Below are 15,462 nucleotides of genomic sequence, written 5' to 3' on the forward strand. Positions count from 1 at the left end.
CCAAGCCACGCTCAAGCCCACGGAGGGACCCTGCTGCACAGCTAGCCCCTCCGTGAGGCTCTTCCGTGACCTCCCACAGCAAACACCACAGTCCTCCTTAACGAGGTAGCAAACCCACACCCAGAGTTCAGTGGTCTTCTTCCTTGCCAGCTACATCCTCCATCCTCGTCCTCACTTGACTTACAGTCCTCAAATGCCACACAATTTTTCATGTCTCCATGCCTTCAAACAGGCTATGCCCTCTGTGTGGCCCTTTCCTGCCAACCCACAAAACCTGTTTCCTGTCCTGGTCCCCCACAGGAGTGATTACAGCCACTGTACTATTGTGTGTCACCCGCTGAATCCACAGCTGACCTGAGAACAGAGCCCACATACACTTTCTTACAGCCGTGGTGCCTGGCACGTGGTGCCTGCTAAAATGAAATTAGAAATGAGCTTCCCTGAAGCTAAGTAGGGGACTGCACAGGGCACATACCACGCCGGTCACGTTGGACGCTGACTAGAGGACTGAACCATCACTGGAGTAACGCCCCCCTGTGTGCTCACCACCCCACCCCCCTGAAGTCCCTGTTTCAGCTCAGTATCAATACCTGCGAGCAAGTTCCCGGCTAAAACCAAAGCATCCTGATGGGCTGAGAGATCCAGCGGGAACCAAGCTGACGAGAGCAAGGTGAGGATCATCGTGGCCATGCCTACAGTACAGCTCTTTCTCGACTCATCGGAGGCGCTCAGCGGGGGCACCCTGGAAGCAGACATGTGCCGGGTAAATGACAAAAATTTTAAATCAAGCAGTCCTGTCTTCTCTAATGAACCAGGAAGAAGGCATGTCACTGTCCATTTCAAACCAGCCCATAAATGATTTTACTGTTGTTAACTAACATCCTTCCAGTAAACCACAGCTTCATAAAAATCATCGAGAAATGAAACCAGGTAGCAGATCTGATTAAAACCATTGAAACTGTTTTTTATAACTTTTTAGCTTTCTCTCAATTTTGACTTAGCATATTTTACTCCAATGCCAAAGCTGCTTAGAGTCAGGTTGAGTGCTGGATCCCTGGCCAGAAAACGCAGCTGCTCAGGGAGTGCCTGTGGACAAAGGGAAGTGACCGCTCTAGACCAGAGATGCAACCCGTCCCCTCCAAGCACATGTCGGCTGTTGGCTGGCACATGCTGACACAGACAAGATGTCTGCAGATTTGCTTCCAAATATGATGGTGAGTCACCAAACCTTTCCTCAGGAATCGATGCACATAATAAAAACTTACTCCTTAGTGCTGTAGGAGATTTGAAATTATTTCACAGATGCTCTTAGGGCCATCTATTGGAAGAAAATCATTTTTAAATAGAAACTGCTCATATAAGCCTAACAGTTCCTATAGCTTATCGTGACTTTGTACAACAGATCACAGCTGATTTCAAACAAAAAATGTTTCTAAATTTCTAGTACATAGTGTAGACATTTGGTGAGAAGCCAATTAGAAACGTCTTCACAACGTATGTGAATTCTCCAAAATGAACCTACAAATGACACCCTGGAATCCCCCAAAGCACCTAAGAGCATTTGACACCCACGAGAGCTCTGTCACTAGTTTCCCACACAGCTAACAGGACAGAAGCAAGTATTCCACTGGGTACTTTTCCAAAAGGTCCTACTGATAAAAGATTTAAGAAAGACAACAGGGGGTTCCAATAGCAATGTCTGTATCACATGAGTGTAGACAACCATATGCTGAAGAAAATACGTACCCACAATGCCAACCTAAACTCCAAATGCAGACAGGGAAGGCGGCTGAAAGGAGACACAGAGCTTCGCAGCATCCAAACTAAAGGAGAAAAGATAGTAAAATCACACCCATGCACAAAATGCGTTTATTAAATTGAACCTCCTTTCACCTTTCATAAAAAGTACAAACAATGAGAACATAATCGAGGTCTGTGTCTAACGATATCTGCCCTGCCATGGTACCAATTCATCCTTCAAAGACAGAGAGGGGCATGGGAAACACAGGCTCTAAGGAAGGCCCATCGTATGCCGTGAAGATAGGCCCACAGCTGGTGCAGCCCTTCCGCTCAGAATGGCAACAGTCCGCGTCCCCTCTCTGCCCGGAGCGCCCTTCCTCCCCACCCGTCCATCTCCTGACCAGACAGCAGGGACAGGGGCAAGGACCCTCTTTGTGTTTACATCCCAAGCCTACAACAGTGCCCAACACATGGAAGCCACAATAAATACAAATAAGTGAAGTTTATGATATTTTAAACAAATCAAGGGAAGACCAAACTAGAGAGGACAAACAATATTTAGGTTTAAAAGGCACTTATGTACTTATCAAGATGGCCTAATCCTAACTGTCGGCGTTTTCTACAACAGGTAAGCATTTCTCTGTCACATAAAATAAGTGACAAGGTTTAACCTAGTCATCAGCAAATTAATACTACTTTGTATAATATTCTTTACTTCTGATTATAAAAGTTACGCTTGTTCATTTTAGAAAATCTGTAAATATCCGAAAAATATAAAGAAGGAAACAGAGATCACAGCTCGAAAATTCATTTTGGCCATTTTCTGCTGGTCACCTTCCTGAGTACATAAGAGAGGTACACGTGTGGAGAGGACTTCCTGACAGAGACCAGATGACACGCAAGCACACTCCCACTCGGCCACTCTGTAGCACTAAAAATGTGCCCCGAAGCCCATGCTAACGGGTGTGTAAGAAATACGAGCTTCGTCAGAATCAGGATTTAATCATTGTGCATTCTTGGACGTCACGGTCCTTTTCCGACGTCAGAGTCAGAGAAAACGATACAAGTAAGTACAAACACCTTTGCTGGCGTTTCTGGTCTCTTCCCCTTAGTGTCCATCCCACATCACGAAGTCAGTTATATCGGAGCCATTCTGAACTTCTGACACATCACCAATTCACATCATGGCAGTTTTTATGTTCATTTTTATGTCTTCCTGTATTGGCTGAGTTTTCTTACAATGAGCTTGTATTACTTTAGTTATCAGGGAAAAAAGAATAGCTGTGCAGGTCTCCATCAGAGGATATCAAGACTCCATCCGCGGAAGCACAGCGCAGAGCGAGCTCTCACACGGCAGCTCACTGCGAAGAACCGGTGGCAGGAGCTCCCCAGACTCAATTTTGGGAAGGCCAGCCCAGGACACTTACTGTGAGCGCGCGTGTGGTGGATGTGACCAGTTCGCGGGAAACCGCCGCAATGACCCGAGAGAGGTTGTTTTCCACGGTGACATCCGTCATGTTCGGCAGTAAGTTATAGCCTCTGTATATTCTAACGAGAAAAACATGGAGACTTAAAATCTATTAAAGCATATGATACTTCCGAAATTCAAACGGCATTTCTAAGTTTAAGATTAAGGCCTCTAAAGGGTTCTAGCAGTCTTGACTTTGACGTGAAAGACAGACGGGAAGTGAACCCGGGCACCGCAGTGGTGGCAGGAAGTCCCCTCCTGGCCCCAGCCCACCCCGAACACCCACACCTCGGCACCCCTGCAGTGCTCTCCCGCCACAGCCTCGCAGCCACCTCTCCACACATCCAAAGTACCCGTTGTTCAAACTTTTCAGTTGAAAGAAATCCTTGAAGCTACTCCCGATTCCAGGAAAGACAAATGTGCTCGTCGCACTACAGGGCTCACGGCGCTGCCCGACACCGCACTCACGGTACGTGCCGGTTTCAACCCCTTGCTGAAGTACGGATCTGAGTCCCCAGCCCTATCCGCAGAGCACAAGCAGGACTGGTGCTGGATTCACTTTTGAATCACTCAGTGTCCTCAGAACCCAACAACAAAACTCATAAGACTTCTTGTCTTCCCACATCAATTCTCAAACAGCTGGCAGCTAAGGTGCCAACAGCACCGCACGGCCGGCCCTGGAGCTTTCCACGCAAGAAGCAAAGCAACACAGCCAACGTCCGAGGCCAGCCTGAGTCTGAAACTGGGAAGACTTTCAAAGTCGTAGTGAGCAACCAATTTTAATGCGGTATCATAATCATCTCTGCTGGCGTCTTCTGAAATGACGCTCAGAAACAGCAATTTACCCTAAGGTTGTTCAACTCCTGATAATGAGACACTGTTACGCTGCTTTTGCTTATTTTAAAGGAATATTTACCCCGAATCTTCTCCGAGAGAAGAAAAGTCCACTTCTTATGTTTAAAAAAAGGGAATTCTCTGAGAAAGTTATTTCCATGTGTTTTTTATTTAATTTTTTTTAAAGATTTTATTTATTTATTTGACAGAGATAGAGACAGCCAGCGAGAGAGGGAACACAAGCAGGGGGAGTGGGAGAGGAAGAAGCAGGCTCCTAGCGGAGGAGCCTGATGTGGGGCTCGATCCCAGAACGCCGGGATCACGCCCTGAGCCGAAGGCAGACGCTTAACCGCTGTGCCACCCAGGTGCCCCTCCATGCATTTTTTAAAGCAATCTTTGTGTGAGAAGAGATGGTATCTATTGAGCAACAACGTCCAAATCTGATAAGCTGAGTTCCAAATTCATAACAGAAGCATCAAGCAAACATCTCAGCCTTGACATCTAAGCTTTTTTAAAAAATTGCCACTAACAAAAAGGAGAGCTACATATAAAACTCATTTTTAAAATAACAGTTAAAGCACAGAGAGTTAAAACTGCATGACAGTCCTTTATGATCACTTCTGCAGCCTTCTCTGCTAACTCAAATGCGAAAGAATGACTGTTTCATTAAAGCATTTCTGGGCTAACGACTTCCACTGCCTGAGACCCGACGAGAGCGGGCTGTGTAATGGCAACGGCATTTAAAAGCTTCTCACAGCACCCGTGAACAGCAGTAACTGCACTGCCCTGCACGACTGGACAACCCTAATAACACTGCCCAGTCCCCTAAAAGTCGGGGCGATGACATAACCACACCATACCCTTCACTGGCAACGCAAAGTGAGAAAGTTACCGTACATGTTTTTAGATAAGACACAGCATAAGCATCACACACAAAAATACACTTATGAGTACGTGGCTGGTAATGAGTGGCTTAGGAGATTCATGAAGTCCTTGCTATGACCACAGCAGAGCTTACTAACTGAAGATGGGCGGCGAATCCCAGAAAGGACACCCTACCAAAGGAGACCACCTACGCAAACGCCCTCACCTGAAGCTTTTTCTCTAGAAAGCACGATATGTGAGGAAAGCCCCCCACCCATGGCGTCAGGACGCACACGGTGCCCGTACCTGGTGATGGTGCTGACGGAGAAGTGAGATGGAGGCTGCGTCTCGTGCATGAGGAGCTTCAGGTAAACACTGCTTTGGTCTCTCGCCACAGCCACGACGGGGTCAGCTTGTCCTTGGTCACACTTATAAAACAGCTTCGGGACAAGCCTAACGTAGAAGTAAAGTGTATTTACTGACGGAAGTCTCTGAAACTCCCCTGTGATGCCCCACCCTTCTCCGTCGAGGTGGTGAAGCCTGAAGCACAGTCTAGCCACAAAACAGCACCTCCCTCCTTCGGGGGGGCCTCCAGCACAGCGGAGCGGGGCTGCCGGTCCCAGGACCAATCATCCACACACCAGTCACACCAACCCTGAAATAACTAGGTGCTATACTTCCTTTCTGTCTGCTGTAGAATTAAGTACGTTTCTCTGCAGCTAATGAAGTGCTTTGATTTAAAGTTCTCTCTCTAGTCCTCTTGAGCAAGATGAACAAGCACATGAAGCCACTGTCCGTGGGAAGTACTGAGCTCAGAGGAGATCCAACGCCAGGGGCCGGCCTTTCCTCGCTTTTGCAATTCTGCCTGCAAAACCATCCCACACACTCCCAGATGGCAAAGCTCCAGTGGACGTCCCTCACAAATCTAAACTCCACTCAAAAGCAGAACGCAGGCAACATTTCCTAAAAGAACAGAAGGGCTCGTTTGCAATCGACAGTGCATGTCCCGCCTGAGTTAAGGATACACTTGAGGACACCGGTCGAAATTCTTAGAAACAATCAACTATTTCATCACATTGGTTTGCAAACCCCAGTATCTTTAATTAAAATCTCTCTTCTGTGGAGATATGGTCATAGGGACAACTTTTTTCTAAAGTAAAATAAATGGCTATCATTTGCGAAGTGGTAAAGGTCCAAAACCGTTGATTAGGCAAGTCATATTAACCCAGTTAAGTGCACAAAAAGGTACACCTCACAAGTAATCTAAGAAATATGCAAACAACATTGAAAACAGAAAAGATATACATCAAAATGGAACTTTGGTTTTGAGTAGTTTGATCACAGAGATTTTTATTTCCTATTTTATATTTTCCCTAAATTTTGTTCAGTAAATATGTGTTACTTTTAAAAGATAAGTTATTTTTAAAAGAAATACCAATTTCTGCCTCAATAACTGATACATATTTAACTTTTTTTGAAATTTTTTTTGGTGAAAAGAATCGGGCACAATCATATTCTGGCTACTAAGAGTAGAGACTGATAAGTTTCTGGAGAGCAATTTCACAGGAAGTACCAAAACTCATAAAAAATCCACTTCTAGGGACTGACCCAAAAGAAATGAGAACATATGTTCACACGATGTCTTGTGGGCAAATGTTCAGCCAGCACAATTCATAGTAGCCAAAGAAAGTGGAAGTAGTATCAATGATCTGATGACTGAATAAAAAAAACACGGCGTCACCCCTGTAACGGAGTACTATGTATGCGGCAATAAAAGGAACGCACTCTAGGGGCGCCTGGGTAGCACAGCGGTTAAGCGTCTGCCTTCGGCTCAGGGCGTGATCCCGGCGTTCTGGGATTGAGCCCCACATCAGGCTCCTCCGCTAGGAGCCTGCTTCTTCCTCTCCCACTCCCCCTGCTTGTGTTCCCTCTCTCGCTGGCTGTCTCTATCTCTGTCAAATAAATAAAATCTTTAAAAAAAAAAAAAAAAAAAGGAACGCACTCCGGGTACATACGACAGGATGGACGAACCTTGAAAACTAAGGGGAAAAAGCCAGACACAAAAGTCCATCTACTATATGATCCCAACAAAATGTCCAGACAAGGAAGTGGATTCGTGATTGCACGTGGACACAAGGGAGCTTTCTGGGGTAATGGAAATGTTCTAAAACTGGGATCGTGGGGGATATTTCCACAAATCTGTCAGTTTACTACAAATCATTAAATTGTACACTTAAAATGAGTGAATGTTAAGGGATATAAAGTCATACTTCAGTAAAGCTATGAAAAATTAAAAAACAAAAAACAAAACAACAAAAAAAACAACATCAGAAAGCTTGGCCTAGTAACGCAATTTCCAGGAATTAATTCTAAGAAAAAAAATGTATATATAAACATTTGTGTATAACAATATTCATGAGCATAACCCATTATCTAAGTCAAAGAAAACTTAATATCCAACCAAATAATATTTACATAGAAGTTTATCACAACTACAGAATAAAGTACTGGCCACTAACTACAATTTCTTTTTCTGAAACAGTACGTACAGCCTTCACTGATCTCACTCTGTATGACACATCGCGCACCGCAGTACAAACACATAAGCCGATCTTAACACAGGGTAGTGCTCTAGACACCACTGGCGGTCGGTCACAGGGTTTTCCTCAGTAGAGTCTGATCACAGGAAGATGTAATAACATATTACGTGGAAATGACGAGATCACAAAACCGCACGCACACTTGGTCCCAATGCCAAAGAAGAGACTCGTACACAGGATACACCTCAACACATTCACAGTGATTATGTCCCGTGGCAGAACCGAAGGCGAGTTCTATCTTCTTAGCACTCTTCTCTATATTTCAAACTTTGACAATGAAAGTGCATCACTTTTACATTAGGAGGCGAGCCCTGTTTTCACTCTCACTTTAGACTCCTGCGTGGTAAACGGTATCTTTTCTGATAGTTTCAGAGGAGCTGGAAGTGAGCGCCCAGATTCTGGGGATGCTGACCTACTCTCTGGATGACCCAGCTCCCCACCTCCTACCATTTAGCGCCTCCACCAAGAAAGTAAGCAAAGAGAGAAAAGGCGTGCTGAATACCTCATCAGTGCTGCTGCAGCAACGTGCCGCACCCTGGGGTCCTCGTCCCCGAGCAGATGGATGACGACATCATGCAGCACTCGTTCTTGCAGTTTTAAAAGCTTCAGAGAGAAGGATAACAAAAATTGATATGTCTGTCTTTAACCCAATTTCAGGTAAGATATTTTGGAAGGCCAATGAGGAAGAACTCATGATCACTAGTCTTAAATTCATACACACAATCATGACTGTCACGACCTGAATCGCAGAGTCCGTCTAGAACAGAGCGCACTCAGAGGAGACCCACAGCCCTGGGAAAGCGCAACTCCTGGAAGTTACGACGCGGCCTCACAAAAATGAAGTGCTTACCCCTGTGTAATGATGGGCCCCTCTGTGCAGGTTTTCTGCTTTTGCCTCCAAAAAGCTCACCAACCTAACAAAAGAACATTTTTAACACGAAACAATTTAGTGACTCCACAGACATCCACCGTCGGCCTGCACGACCCTGACAGACAGGACACAGAAAAAGGCGGCTCTGGAGGGGGCTGGTCCAGCCGCCCAGGAAGGCCGGCGAGGGAGCACTTCCTCAGACCCACAGAAGGACGAAGGTTTTTAAGTAAGTAGACTTCACATTCCTCTCCTCATTTCAGATCAGTAAACCGTTTTCTTCAAAATAAATACCAAGATCTATTACTGCGAAAGACTCCAAGTGGCCTCAGAGTGAGCTCAGCCACCAGGGAAGGTGAGGGCGGACTGTGGGGAGGGGCCGCACTGCCTCGGGCAGATTCCCCCCCCCCACCCCAGGGTCCTTCCCAGCGGGTGGAGCTGAGAGCAACCCCTCGTTCACAGAGATGTTCTGAGGGAGAAAGAAACTAACCACAACAACTCAGGGCACTAGCCCTGGGCCTGGCACATAACAAGCACTTTATAATAGTGGCTTAAAAAACACCCAAATGCCTGGATAATAAAAGAAATTTCCCCTTCTAAAAGAAAGCACTAAAAGAAAACATCTTAAACCAAACTTACTCTTAGAAAATGAAAAAGGCATCAAGTTATTTTTTAATTGCAATGAAGTACAGACGGCCGTCTGACCTAAGTTCAGTATAATGAGGAGGACATTCCTTTTGTACATACAAGCAGGAGTGATGCCAAGTCCAAGCGCTCTTATTCCCACCATCCAGAATGCTCAGATGACTGAGAACACCAGAAAGATCTACTCCTCCGCCCGTATTTTAAAATCCCAAGCACAGAGCAAGCTGAGGAGGAAACCAGCATCAGCTCTCCATGCTGCCCAGATTCCCAACTCACAGGTTACTTGAAGACCACCACGAATCAGTACTTGGTGACTGACCCAGGCCTTTCAATTCCTGGTTCAAACTCCCGAGCTGCTTTGGTTTACGGACCTCACGAACCTGATTCATCACTTACCTAAAGTCAATCTCTGCAAGAGTTTCCAAAAGCTCCGTCCTCACCAGCCAGTAGGAACTATCCCTCAGGGTCAGCACGTCGGTGATCAGCTGTAGTCCCAGCTCACTATAGCTACTGCTGCAGAGACTCATGACACAGTGCTGGAAGACAAGGCCACCGTGGGACGGCGTCGGGGTCAGCCCCGGCCGTCGCTGCCTCCTGACAGTTATGACATCACGCCTCCACACACCCATTTCCTCTTCTTCTAACCACAGCAGGGATGCTGCACTTGTCCCACATCTCTCAGAAATGTCGTTAACTCTAGTTTAAAACTAAATGTGTCCCTTCCACATCACTTTCTTTCTTCCTCCTGCTGTTGTCTTGGTCGTGGCCTCTACTCCCAGACACCAATCCTCGACCATGGATCAGGGCTAAACCACTCCATTCTAAAACCAGTCTCAGACCCGGGGCTGACAGGGGACCCATGCCCTTTGCTACGCGCCATGTACTCCGCGGCCCCCCGCGACGGCACAGCCCCTGTGGCTGCGCCCTTCCCGCCCCTCCACGCACACACGGGCACTTCCACACAGCGGACGCGAGCGGACTCGGGGCCAGCAACCCGCTGTGCTCCCGGAGAGACAGACCGACTGAAATAACATTTCGAACTAAGGAACAATTCTGGCCATGAAATTTTGAAAAGGGAAGGTATCCTATTCATTTGACAATTGTTGGGTTTTGGCTTTGATTTTTACTGGTTAATCTTTACTCTTGTTGATTGGCCAGCTGAGATTTACAGACCAGCTGATCTACAAAGGTTCACGCCGCCACGTAAAGGCTGGAGGCGCTGCAGGGACACAACACAGAGGTCACTAAATAATCTCGCGGCTCCCCTTGACTCAGTGCTCTATGGCCTGAGAGCGCCGGTGGTGTTTAATTCAACAGGTTTTAGTCTTCATGCTGGCACAGTATATTTCTAAACAGACCCTTGAGAAAAAGGAACATTTCGAACAAACACTCTGAGTATTGAAATACACTGTACTAAACAAACCTTTACTGGTTATGCTTTCTTTCTGCAGCGGACTGGTGGACACATACATGTTTACTATTGTTTATAGCTTCAGAATGTCTAGGACTACTTAGTATTGAGCCCAATTTTAATTATAACAATGGTAAAATCTCCACCAATCAAAGAATTCATTTCCACAAAAGATTATGCTTACCCTCACAGCTGTACAAGCCAACTTGCAAGTCACAGAAGATTCATCCTTCAAAGTTTTCTGCAGCAAAGGAATGCAGTCCGCCAGAGAAAATGTATTTCCTGACCAGAAGAGCAAACAGCAAGTGCCTTTACGTAAACTTGAACTTGGGAATTCTACCTAGAAAATACACTGAAAACTCCGCCGTTACCTGTCAGGGCCCTGACGGTGCCCATCCAGTCTCCCACTTGGAAGCGGGACCTGCTGAGGATGGAGGAGATGAGGGTCCCACACAGAACGGCCGTGGCTCCTCTGACCTGGGGGTCTCCGTGATCGATGTAGCTCAGGATGTCTGACACGTACTGCTCCTCTGCAGAGATAAATTGCCCGGCCACTGTACAAGCCCCTACCATCAACTTTCTAATTCAGAATAAAAGCTTCATTCTCAGGAGAGAGAAAAAAAAAAAGGTGGGGGGACAATCCAAATCTAGAAGAGACTTGAATATAGCCATGAGTGGTAGAAAAAAATACTATGGGGTTTAAGGATTCTAGATTCATCATAGCCTTGATATCACTTCAACACAATAGATGTTCTGGATTATAATTCCAGGTTGCCAGCCAATAATCAAAATTCCAAGATTTCACTTCAAAAAAAAAAAAAAGATTAGAGAAACTCAAACTAGTCCACACTTACCTAATACGAATTCAAAAACACAAGTGTGTCCCCTCGCCCACAGAAAGGGAGAGAACGCGGGAGGGTAATTTTAGAAGGGCGCTTCCTCCCCCATTTACTCCAACATGAGAGTGTGTCCCAGAGCCTGTGCTACAGGAGCCTGGATCTGCTGCTGCTCGTCTCGGGTCCCACTTGTCTGAGTGTGAACATCTGGCCTGGCTGAGTGTGACCCAAAGCAATTTTGATTATACACAATTTGTGCCTTTGGTATAAATCCAATATGTATGTAAAGTGGCCCTTATGTTCCCACATACCTACTGTGTCGTCATGTGTGTTTAAACTAAACAACACATCTACAGGGAGCCCAAAACGCGAAAAACACTACCATTTATGTGTTTTACATGGAGCTACAGCAAAGTTCAAAAATAACACAAATTAACTCAAAAAACATATCACTCTAAACTAAAACAGCCAAGATGGCTTGAAACAGTTTTTTTTGAAGTAACGATTAAACACGAGGGATGAGCCGTGACCTTGTAACATACCAGGGTACTCCACGGTGTCAAGAGGTACTTTATAAAGTTTGCTGAAGAAAGATTCAGGATGAAGGGCCACAGCAGCTCCCACACAGCTGAGTGCCAGCGCCTTCACACTGACCCTCACGTCCCTGTCCGGAACCAACACTGCAAGGAAACCACCGTGGTCACCTTCAAAGCAGTAAACATTTAGTTTCCACAGAAACAAAACTAGACCCAGTAACCCAGCTCCCCCAACATCCCCGCTCTTCTCCCATCAGTCAGTGAAAACTGCCACTCACCCCAGACTCTACTCCCTCCCTCTGCTATGGCAATGAGGCGCGAATCAGTCACCAAGTTGACCTTGAGACCTAGGTATTTCCTTCAGCTCTGTACCTGACTCTCTATACTTACCATTTTTTTCCCCGGTCAGCAAAAACGAAGCAGACAGAAGGCGGACACAGTGCACAAGAGGGACAGAATCATCATCAGTAGACTGTCCTATGTCACCTTTGATCCGGCAAGGCTACAGCAAAGAAAGTAACACTTGTTCATCTTAGAATCAAGGAACCAATACATTCACTCAGTAGTGTGCTCAACAAACAGAACTGGAACAGCATTTATGCCACATGCTGGGGACACAGAGATGCCCATCTTTGTCACACACAAGACTGGCCTCACAGATCACAGTGGAGTAGAGTCAGAGTGGTCAGAGGCAGCTAGGCCACAGGGTCAAGTGGGTGGTGGCAGGGATGAGCTCAGTGTGCAGGGAGGGCACGCTGGAGAGAAGGCAACTGGGAGCTGGCACTCAGGAAAGGCGGCTCGGGAAAGGACAGCATAAGCCACCATCTACAGGACAAGCGCAAGCTATTTAGGCACAGGCAAGAGCCCTGCGAATGCCCAGAGCTAAGAGGGAACAGACCTGGCTGGAGTGGGACCTGGAAGGAGGTGTGGGGGCTGCAGGACGACTGAACATCTACAGAGGGACTAAGTACAAAACTGTTTCCTGCCCTAAAGGAATTTTTTTTTTTAAGATTTTATTTATTTGTCAGAGAGTGAGCACAAGCAGGGGGAGTGGTAGAGGCAAAAGGAGAAGCAGGCTCCCTGTTGAGCAAGGAGCTCAATGCGGGACTCGATCCCAGGACCCTGGGATCATGACCTGAGCCGAAGGCAGACATACGAATGACCAGTAAGCACATGAAAAGATGTCCCACATCACTCACCATTAGGGAAATGCAAGTCAAAACCAAATGATATACAACCTCACTCCCAGTAGGATGACTACTCTCGAAAAAGACCAGAAAATGACAAGCCCTGGCGAGGATGTGGGGAAACCGGAACCCTGTGCACGGCTGGTGGGATCGCAGGCTGGTGCGGCTGGTGCAGCTGCTGTGGAAAACGGTGCGAGGGGTCCTCAGAAAAACCTACAACTGGAACTACCATAGGACCCTGAAATTCCACTTCTGGGTGTATATCCAAGAGAACGGAGAGCAGGGTTTGAAGAGACGCCTGTGCCCTCACGTTCACAGCAGCATCATTCCCAGCAGCCAAAAGGCAGAAGTAACCCAAGTGTCCATCATCAGATGAACAGGAAAAGAAAATGGGGTCCACCTGCACAGTGCGATACTCTTCAGTGTCAGCGAATCCTGTCAGGGAATCCTGACACCTGTTACAACATGGATGAACCCTGAGGACATTACACCCAGCGAAATACGCCAGTCACAAAAGAACAAATACCACGTGGTTCCACCTGTACGCGCTTCCTAGAATAGTCACAGCCACAGAGACACAAAGTAGATGGTGGGAGCCAGGGGCTGGGAGGAGGGAGCAATGGGGAGTTAGAGGTTAATGCGGACAGAGTTTCAATCTGGGAAGAGGAAAAGAGTTCTGGAGATGGAGGGTGGTGATGGCCGCACGATGTGAATGCACTTATGCCACTGAGCTACCCACTTCGCAACAGTTACGATGGCGAACTTTCTATGTATTTTACCACCATAAACAAACAAATGCATAATTCAATGAATAAAACCAAGAAATGCTGTCAGACAGTGGAAGACCATCAAATGAATGGCCCAAGAAATCAGGTGAAGTAGCAATCAGTGTGAGACAGAGCTGTCTGGGAAGGACTCTCAAGGGGGCAGAACTTCAGGCAATTCTCCAGGATCTGGGTTGTACCCGGAGAGGCAGAAAAGAAGAGCACACCTAGGAAGGGGTCACTATTTAAGGCGAAAGAGCTGAGCAGAAGCTCAGAGATGGGAAAACTAGAAGCAAGGCACGCGGACAGCAGCCACAGTGATCTCAAACACTCACACGAGCTCAGAATGCCGAGTGGCCTCATGCCTAAATATCTCACCTTGTTTTCTTGATCTCCTGGCTCAGCAGCTTCATCTCTGGAGACAAATTTATCTACACTGCTGTCAGAGGGCTGCCTGCTGTGGCCCATGCTTTTCAATAAATGTGCTTGCTGAAGGGCTTCAAAATCAGAGAAATCGAGATTGAGTGACAAGTTTCCAATTAAAAAAACCAGTATTCATATTTATACAAAGTCCACATGAAAGTACAGGATTTAGATCAAGAACAAGGACAGTCATTCCTCAACTGACCTTCCTCATTCGTTATTTACAACTCCGAAGACAAAGCTACCCAAAGATTTCTTCTTGGAAGCTAAGGTAAAACTGAGACTGTCAGGGCTGAGAACAAGACCAGTCCACACCGCACTGCTGAAGTCCACATACCAACTGAAGAGTTTCTGAACGCATCTGCGTCTTCATCCGGGTGAATGCCCGTGGCTTCCTCATCCTCGTCCTGCGGCTGTCCGATCTGCACCCCCGAATACTGGCTGTCGGCACCATCTAACACCTGCATGGTTCGAGAGGGGCTGGTGAGGGCTCTGAAGGGACATCACCACGGGACAGGCTCTCCAACATGGAAAGGCAAAGGCAGAAATCACATGGACCACATCTCACGTACTCACACAAAGGTCATTTCCTGAAATGCACGGAGAGGCATGCGTGTCAATGATCAAGCTTCATGGGTCACACACGGATCACACACGGATCACACACTGCTACATTAGGAAAAGCTTAACAACTACAAAAATGCCAAAGAAATTCCAATCTGAAAATTTCTCTTTGTGATGTTAAAAACAAAATCTAAACAAAAATCTTTTATCTTTATAAGCAAACTTTACAGTTAAGTCAACAATGAGGAAAATCTTTTAGACAAACACCTAACACTACACTAGGTTAGCTTCTAAACTGCTAGGACTAAATCAACTAAGTTTTGGACACAATATATCCTACACTTGGCCGCAAACTTGGATTATGATTCCATATTGCAAAATTTTTCACATTCACTTGAAATCCCATGTAATTTACCTGAAAAACTGAGTGATGGAACCTCAATACACTAGCAATAACTGAAATAAATTCTGTATCATTTTTAAAAAGTCATTCCAAATCCTTAGGCTTAAATAAAAAACATCAAGCCACATGTTCAAAATCAACCAAGAAAGCCATGGTTTCCTTCACTCTCCCAATCAGTTTACCAAAACAACCTTATCTCATTTAAAAATAGATATGTATTAAAACAAGAAATTTCACCATTAAAAAAACAATACTTTCTGAATATTTTACTACACCCCAGGCAGGATCAAAAAACACTTTATATGTATCATCTCCCTTA

The 15,462-nt window shown here is 46.0% G+C and overlaps 1 protein-coding gene across 2 annotated transcripts in view; it reads right to left on the reverse strand.

Moving 5' to 3' along the window:
* The window catches only part of HTT (huntingtin), a 135,191-nt gene that overhangs the window by 74,493 nt on the left and 45,236 nt on the right, over positions 1–15,462 (reverse strand). For both annotated transcript variants that reach the window (XM_040625063.1, XM_040625064.1), the window contains 13 exons: positions 14,514–14,637; positions 14,132–14,250; positions 12,193–12,304; positions 11,809–11,946; positions 10,802–10,960; positions 10,615–10,712; positions 9,416–9,555; positions 8,357–8,420; positions 8,009–8,109; positions 5,213–5,359; positions 3,168–3,288; positions 1,747–1,823; positions 591–742 (listed from right to left, as the gene is read on the reverse strand). In XM_040625063.1, the coding sequence (XP_040480997.1) occupies positions 591–742; positions 1,747–1,823; positions 3,168–3,288; positions 5,213–5,359; positions 8,009–8,109; positions 8,357–8,420; positions 9,416–9,555; positions 10,615–10,712; positions 10,802–10,960; positions 11,809–11,946; positions 12,193–12,304; positions 14,132–14,250; positions 14,514–14,637 (1,552 nt within the window). The remainder of the gene's footprint in view (positions 1–590; positions 743–1,746; positions 1,824–3,167; positions 3,289–5,212; positions 5,360–8,008; positions 8,110–8,356; positions 8,421–9,415; positions 9,556–10,614; positions 10,713–10,801; positions 10,961–11,808; positions 11,947–12,192; positions 12,305–14,131; positions 14,251–14,513; positions 14,638–15,462) is intronic.

The sequence above is a fragment of the Ursus maritimus genome, unplaced genomic scaffold (assembly GCF_017311325.1).
Source record: "Ursus maritimus isolate PB19 unplaced genomic scaffold, ASM1731132v1 scaffold_8, whole genome shotgun sequence".
Lineage (NCBI taxonomy): Eukaryota > Metazoa > Chordata > Mammalia > Carnivora > Ursidae > Ursus > Ursus maritimus.